The sequence below is a fragment of the Agelaius tricolor genome, unplaced genomic scaffold (assembly GCF_023055355.1).
Source record: "Agelaius tricolor isolate 1412-34295 unplaced genomic scaffold, bAgeTri1.0.p SCAF_8, whole genome shotgun sequence".
NCBI lineage: Eukaryota > Metazoa > Chordata > Aves > Passeriformes > Icteridae > Agelaius > Agelaius tricolor.
In genome coordinates this window covers 36,525,033-36,533,082 of record NW_027269268.1, presented here as the reverse complement: position 1 = coordinate 36,533,082, position 8,050 = coordinate 36,525,033, and the positions used below count along the sequence as shown (strand labels likewise).

The window sequence follows — 8,050 nt, the reverse complement described above, 5'->3', positions numbered from 1 at the left end:
GTCTAAAGGGCAAAACTCTAGCACAGGCTACCATGGATACTGGAATTAAAAGAGCACCCAGCTGCAGGAACTTCACCCACACACCTGCAGAATGGCAGAAACAACCAAAATTTCTGCAAATACATTTAGGTCTGATATGAAAGACTTCTCACATGTGCAAACATTCTGGGGTAGTGCCCAGGCTGCCTTTGACGACTCCTCTGGACGTGAATTCACTTTCTGTTTATAAGGAGTGGCATAAGGTAATTTTGTCCATAACGCTATTAATAGCCAAAGAGCTATTACTGGAAGAACACTGGTGACAGCCATAATGCCATCTAATTCCTTTATAAATTCTCAGTGCTTTCATCTACTGATAAAAAGAATTGCGTTAACAGCTCTTTTTTCTTTTTTTTTTTTTGGTAAATCGCCTCTAGTGTGATTGTTTTGCGTCCTTCCCCGCTCGTTGTCTCTCCTCCCTCCGGCCGGGTGACAGCTCTGGCGGGGGGCCCGCCGGCACCTCCGGCCCTTGGCCCGTTCAGCGGCGGGGCGGGGCGGGGCGGCGCAGCCGGTGCCGGTATCGGTACCGGTCCCTGCGCCCGGAGCGCCCCGCTGCCGCACGGGGCGGGGAATCCGCGGCCCGGCCTCTCCCGGCTCCGGCGGCCGAAGTTTTATCGGCGGCTGCTCGGGGGCGGGGGAGGTGTCCGGGCGGGAGCGGGGTCGGTGCCATGCGTGCTGTCCCGCGCCCCGCGGCCCCGCGCGGGCGGAGCGCAGCCCCCGCCGTGGTGCCCCGTGGCGGCTGCGGGGCGCGGGGGGCCGGCGCCCGGCGCTGAGCAGCTCCGTGGGTGCCATGTCCTCGCTGGTGAAGGAGGACCTGGCCAAGAGGCTGTTCGGCCCCCGGCGGCAGAGGCTGCACGAGTTCATCGAGGTGGAGGGCGCGGGCGCCCAGCGCTATTACCTGTGCGCCGCAGGTACGGGGCAGCGGCCGGGCCGGGCTCCGGGGCTCCGCGGGGGGACGCGGGAGCGGGAGGGAGCGGGGAAGGCGAGGGAGCGGGGCCGGGCCCAGCGCCCCCGGGCCGGAGCGGGGCAGCGCCTCGTCCCGCCGAGCCGCTGCCCGGCACAGCGCGGAGCCCCGCTGGCTGCTCCCGCAGCGCCGGCAGCCCCCGAGCACAGCGTTCTGTCCCGCTTCTGAGTGGCTCCAGGTTTGACAGCCCGCGGAAACACCGCGTCTGCCCCGCGGCTGAGAGCCGTGCGCTGGCCGGGCAGTGCTGGGAGCGCCCGAACTGCTCTGAAAAGAGCAAACCCTTACAATAGTTCGCATCAGGTTTTCCACAGATTCTTTGCTAGATTCTACAGATTCTTTCCAAATTCTACAGATTTTTTCCAGCATTAACATTGCAGGAATTTGTAAATTTTCTGCACTATCCCTCGGCTTGGTCTAATGTCCCAAATATTGTCCCTATTCCATTTTGAACAGATTAGACTTCTGGTTTAAATAAATACACATTGGAGTTAGTAATTAGCACAAACTTCGAGTAAAACAAGATTTTTACTTTGAGTAAAACAAGATTGCTTTAAGTGATAATTAGCTACTTTCTACATTTCTTTTCAGGTAAATAATCTGTTTCATAGAGGTTTCAGAAAAGCTGGTGTGTGTGGGGTTTTTTAAATTATTATTTCAAACCACTGAAAAATACTAAAAAGAGATATGTCATCTGTAAGTAGTTAGGTTGAAGCGGATGATTCTTTCAGTCTGTTTTCTCTTCAGGTTCCAAACACATATAATAGGTAGGAATAATGTGTGCCTGAGACATATATGGGGTTGGTATCCAGTATTCTGTGTTCATTATCTTTTTCTAAAAACCTGAAGTCCTTACAACACATGAGCTGTTTTACTGATTATTGGAAACCCTGAGCCAGCTATGTTCCCTGTACTTCTTTAATTTTGGTAGAACAGGCTTTATATGTTAGAACTATAAAAGCAGTTTTAAGGAATTAATTCCTGCATATCATAGGGCTTCTAAACATACAGAAATACCAATTTCATTCACAGTTTATGAAACTATCAGTAGAAGTATGATTAGTTCCATGTCGAGTTCTAAAGCAGTTCATTGTTGTGAAACTTCCAAAAAGGAGAATTAACATTATGCATCTTTAAAATCTTTCCTAAAAACTTCTTTTTCAGGTAGAGGAGAACAAACTATCAAAGAAAGCCTCTAATCAGATTTACTGATTGGAAGTCTCTAAAGACATAAAGGAAAACTCATGTAGAGTATTAAGAGTAGGATCTCTCCACTATCCAATATTACACTCTCTTAATATATTCAGGCACGGTTGAGTAAGTGGTGAGTGGAGTGGAAATCTGATTCTGAAAGATGGATTGCATCCAGCTGCCAGCCACTACTGTGTTCTGCTGTGATTCTGTAGGAGCAAAACACATTATCTAAAATCTTAGCCCTGCAATGCAACCTCTGTGTGTTTCTGTTGATTTCAAATTACCATTAAAAAAAAATCAGTCAAACTATAGTCAAACCTTCAGAGTCTGTGCCTTTTGAAATGTGTGTAACAACAGAATCCTGGTGTGGGTAAATGAACAATCTTTTTTTGATGCCATATGGCCAACACTATTTCCTCTCCTTCTCACAACAGCAAGTCCCAGTTCCTGCACGAAGGTGACAGTGTCCTTTCACAAAACAGTTTATAAATCCCAGAAAAACATAGAGCTGAAATGCAGCCCCATTCAGGGGTTTTCACAACCCCGTATTGGTGTACCCAAGAAAGAATGGTGAGGATAACATTTTGTCCTACAGAGATACTGGAAAAGGTGCTTAGTCCATGAAAGACTTTAAGAAATACTTTGTCCTCTATGAAGGTATTGCCATAGCTGTGCCCACCTCAAGCAAAGCTTTTAGAGCTTAATAGAATGACATGGTAGATCTGAGCTCATGCTCTCTATGAAAAAAATTTGACTCTTTTAATTGAGTGCAAGATGAAGCAGTATGTAAAATGCAGGAAAATTATTTTTTTTCCTCTTAACTGAAAATAGCACACCAAGTTTCACCACTGGTTCACTGTGCAGAAGATCTGTGCTCTGTCCTTATGTCATAGGATTTCTGTTGTCAGAGGGGTGCAGCAGTGGCACTGTGGGGATCCGGGGGGCCCTAGGACATCCCTTTGTATTTTTGAGAGGATTTGGGGTTTGGGCTTGCTTCCTTTAGTTTTAACTCTGAGGGAGACAGCATATTCCCTTGCAAGCTAGCAAACCAACAAACAAAATGGGTGAAACTGAAAGTATGAAGAGAACTTCCTAGGAATAATCTGCTAGATTTGCTTGCAAATGAAAACCATTGTAATTTCTCCATGAAGATAACACAGTGGTGGTCTTTTGGTCAAAAATGATTGAGTAACTATGATTGATAGGACCAAGGAAAAAAATTATTTGTATTTCCCAGGCAGGGAAGCTATAGGTTGAGAGCAATTATGATCAATTTATATATTTTCCACTGTTTTTCTTTACAATGGAAAGAAGGAATATCTCTAACATATGTACTTTGTTATTTAATAATCATTTTCTTATAAGCAGGTGAGAATGAGAGATGTTTTAACAGGAGAAAGGTAAAACTAATGAAGTTTCAAAACAGGGTTTCAAAAATTCAGGCAGTATTTAGAAAGGAAAGCATTTTGCTCCTGTGTTCCAAGCCTTGTGCTGTGATGTTGAAATGGTCCTGCCAGATGTAGGTGACTTCTTGACCATAACTTGGGCTACCAGATAGCTTGGGAATGTGGCCTGCCCTGCAGCCATCAGCAGCTGGATATGCAGGAGATGGTTCAGGCTCTGGTACTTTTCACACTCGTAATGGTCTGTTACAGAAATCCAGTCTCCTAGTCAGCACTCAAGGTAATCAATTAATAATGGTAGTTACTGCAAAGAGCATCTTCATGCTCTTTTTAATCTCATTTCCTGCCTAAGTTGGAAAACAGTAATTTCTATTAATTTAGCACTGGACAACTGGAAGCTTTAAGAAAAAAATTTTGATGTTGATTTCATTGACATACTATATAGGGAAATAAGAATTTTGCTTTAAAAAAGTAATGGCTTCATAAGAGAACTTCCTTCACAGAATGGAAAGTATAGCAGAAGTCACGTAAATACAGAACCTTGGTAAAACAAAGATTTTGCAATTTCCTAACTGCAGCACCCCAAAAAGTCTTCCTCTTGAAGTAAGAAGGATAATGCAGACCCAGTGCTGGAATGAGGATTTCATTGCAGTGCTAGTGAATTCACATGAAAGGATTTTGAAAAAAAGACTCTTTCTTCACAGGGTGGGTAAGGTAAATCCTAAATCTGCTAAAATCTGACAGGTTTCTTAGACTAACAACATGGCACTGTTCCTACTACCTGGGCAAAACCTATCAAATCCAGTATAACTCAATTCAGCCCTGCCTGTCAGGGTTTAACTTTGGGAAATACTTGCTTGCATATCTAAACTCTTTTTTTCTTCCAGTAACTAAAAGTAAAGAAGTAGAAATATGTATGGTTAAACACTGGCGAGTGGACCGAGAGGAGAAATATGAAATAGTTGAAAAGTGGTTTCTGAAAGATCTGGAGATGATTGATGGAAAAGAAGCAGATACAGTAAGTGTCACGTTCTGTATTATATACATAGAAAATAATTTTCATGTTTTGCAATTTAGAATACAAGTATTAAAATGCAATTAAAATGCATTATCTGAAAAATAAAATTAAGTTACCAAGGAATTTTGGCTTTATTGCATGTGAGAGGCTCCACATCACATTTGCACTGTTGGAGAGTAAGAGGAAGGTGAGATTTTTTGTTGGTTAGTTTATTATAATAGCCTTCATCTCTGGTTGAGACCTCAGGCAGAAGCTGGGTGTTTTCTAATTTGGTCATCATAACTGGTAATAAAAGTTCTCCATCTGCGGCTTCCAGTGTAAACTGCAGTTAATGTAATAGATTTTAGAGTATATTTGAAAACAAAATTTCATTAAAAATTTTAATGGAGACTTTTTTCTGAAGTGTTGTGCTAAAATATTCTTCAGAAATGATTCAGCCTTTTACAGCTGGGATGATCAAAATCTGTCTCATTTTTGATTAAAGAAAAGCCTAATTAAACCTCAAACTCATGGGGTAATTAACACTGCTATAAATATTCATAATAGGTATTCATATCCATAGAATTTAAAAGAATTTATCTGCTGCTAGGATTAATTGTGTCAAAGAGCCAGAAAGCACAAAGAAATACAACTCAGGCAGGAAGAGCAATCAATATTCTTCCTCTCCCATAGACATAGACAGTGATAATCCAAGGCAATGCTTTTCGTATACTGTGTTTTAGGCAACATAACAAACTGATTCAGTTCAAAAGAAGACTGTACCAATAAAGTAGAGTGTACTGCTTGCAAAAACTTAGAAAGTTTTACTCTGAAAAAATTCCCAATGACAAAGAATTACAGCTGCTACTTTTTAAAGTTTTAAAAGACCATTTAAGATGAATAGCAGAAGTATGTGAAGTCCTTTAGAGCCCATCATACTGAGAAAAAGCCCTGTAGGTAGCTGGGCAGAGAACAACAGATTGCAATTCTAACTCTGTGATGTGTGTAGTAAATTCATTCTCTCTCAAATTTTTTTTTTTTTTAGGATAATCCATATTTTGATATGCACTTCCACAAAGTCTACAATATAGAAGCATATAGTTGTGCATCTAAATATACTTTTGCTCGAACACTAAACAAACTGAATGCCACGTACCTTAAGAAGGACTTCAAGATTGTGAACTTTGATGACACCTACCTAAATGATGATTCAATCTGGTCATCCAGCAATAGAGATTTCTTAGTAGTTATGAGGGTTTGCTTCTATGCTTCCAACCTTTTATGTCTCTCCCTCTGTCGTTTGTCCTAAAGATGTATTTTCTAGCATTAAGGTGACTGGTTGACTTTGACTGACCAGCATTTCATAAACCATCTGATCAAAAAGTTAGTAGGTGATATGTAGTGTCTCCTTTTTAATTTTACATGTAAGTAAAAAGTGGAGCATACTTTTTACATGAATAGTTGACAATTCATTTATACATATTAAGAGGTCCTCATTCTAGCAAATACACATACAAGAGACTGGAAACAGAACCAGTAATTATCATGATCAGTGGGGATTGCTTATGTAAGCAGAGCTCAGCATTTGCTTATATGTTCATGGAGGTATAAATTGTCTTTTATTAATAGCTTGAAATACTTTTGCAGCATTAAGAGCATTAACAGTTAATTAATATCTTGGAAGTAGGAAAAAAAAAAGTAATCAGTTGAGTTCTGTATGAGAATGATGCACATTTCCATTTCCAGCTGTGCTGAAACACAGAACTCCCTTAAAGCAATCACACCTACATCCCTACAAGAATCCAGTTCTCATCCTGATGAATAGGAGTACTGCATTCAGATACCATGGGACCAACTTTTCACCTATGCAGCTATATTACTTTTCCCACAGAACATTTAGTATTCCCTCTGGCCTTCACGTTATTTGTGATACTGTCTTAGAAAACAAATGTTCTTAAACAGAATTGCTTTATTTGTCAGACCTTTGAGAATTTCTGTAACATTAATATGTCATTTTTTGCCCTTCATTGCTTATGACCAGCAGTGGTTAGGGAACAGAAATTGTCTCTATCTCTAAACCAAAGGATAGAAAATGCTGTGTGAACAGTAGTTGTTGGCTACTAGAGTTACTTTGTAGGCAAGTGATAGAGTTTTCAAAATAGAATTATGAGAATTATTTTCACCAGTTTCTAGCTGAGTGTAAGCGTATTCAGTGCAGTACTTAAAGGCACGTTACTACTTAGAGCTACATTTACCATGGGGTGGAGTCTATTTGAGGGGTTTGGAGCAGCTCTCAAAATGTAACAGCTTGTGATAGCAGTGTACTATGGTAGAAACAGAGGATAAGTGGCAGCAGTGTTGAACAGAAGCTGAAGAGGAACAATGTTAATGATAAGAAGCATGGTGTTCCTGCCCAGTGTCTGTCAGCTGAGTTAGCTGGCTGTCCATCCCATAGTAAATAAAAAAATGCCAACCCAAAGTAAGCTCCATTCAGAGAAGCTTCTGGTCAGAATGTCCTGCAGAAGAAAATTAGCTTTTTCCTTTGGCAGCCAAGGAAGGCCAGGAAGGCAGGCTGTGGACTAAACTGGGTATGGAGCTGGAGCTGAGTGATGTCAGCTCCCAGCAGATCAGAGGCTGGTTCCTGTCCTCTCTCAGCACCTGCCATCTCTAACATGGGAGAGCTGTGCAAGGGTACTCTGCTGTACTGTGGCTTGGACTTTGTCTTTCATGTGAACTCCCATCTTTGAAAACATTTGTGTAAATGTACTTTGGATTCAAAATTGAAATAACATCAAGTGAGAATATATTTGAAAATCTGTAAAAGGTACAGCTTTCTACTTTTGCAATGTTGTCCTATTGTGTGTACATAGGAATGCCCATACCTTTGATTAGTTAATATTTAATAGTTAATATTCTAGGTATATATTGCAAATTACATTGGTTCTAACACAGATCTTAGTAATTATTACTGTACAGTAAGACAGCTGTGAGGGCAGTTTATGTGGGTAACAGAAATCCTCTGGCATTTGTAAGGTCTTAAATTTGCCACCTAAATACTGTTAGAGAGAAGGAATGTAATTTTAGAGTTTGTTTGCACAATACAGTTGTTCTTTTGAGAATGTCTGTGGGATAATCCAGTGCAAGTAAATGTATTGTGACATTTGATTATTAGCTACAAGAAGGATTTGCCCAACATCCAGGTTCCACAAAACCAGGGAAAGTATAATTCATGCTACTGCTACCTATGATACATTGTCTTGTTAGAATTGTGTATTGATTGTTGAGGTCACAATGTTTTCCACAATATTTACAAATTCTTTGCTTAATAGGCACAAGGAAATGTTTTCTGGGTGGAAAAGCTTTCATCATTCATCTTGTAATTGTAATAAAAAACATAGAACTCTAAAAATGAGCACTTCAGAGCATTCTTTTCAAATAAAGTACATGTATACTTAA

General features: G+C 40.8%; 1 protein-coding gene across 1 annotated transcript; it reads left to right on the top strand.

Moving 5' to 3' along the window:
* Window positions 1–431: 431 nt before the first annotated feature.
* EXOC1L (exocyst complex component 1 like) lies at window positions 432–8,050 on the top strand. The gene is made up of 3 exons (XM_071432349.1): window positions 432–950; window positions 4,485–4,615; window positions 5,640–8,050. Exons 1-3 carry the CDS (start codon window positions 830–832, stop codon window positions 5,901–5,903), a joined length of 516 nt encoding a protein of 171 aa, XP_071288450.1. The 5' UTR covers window positions 432–829; the 3' UTR covers window positions 5,904–8,050.

Bases quoted from the DNA above. Each gene is read 5' to 3' on its own strand.
- EXOC1L (XM_071432349.1), top strand. From the start codon at position 830: ATGTCCTCGCTGGTGAAGGAGGACCTGGCCAAGAGGCTGTTCGGCCCC. The intron at 951-4,484 runs GTACGGGGCAGC...TTTTTCTTCCAG, and splicing joins CTATTACCTGTGCGCCGCAG to TAACTAAAAGTAAAGAAGTA. The intron at 4,616-5,639 runs GTAAGTGTCACG...TTTTTTTTTTAG, and splicing joins ATGGAAAAGAAGCAGATACA to GATAATCCATATTTTGATAT.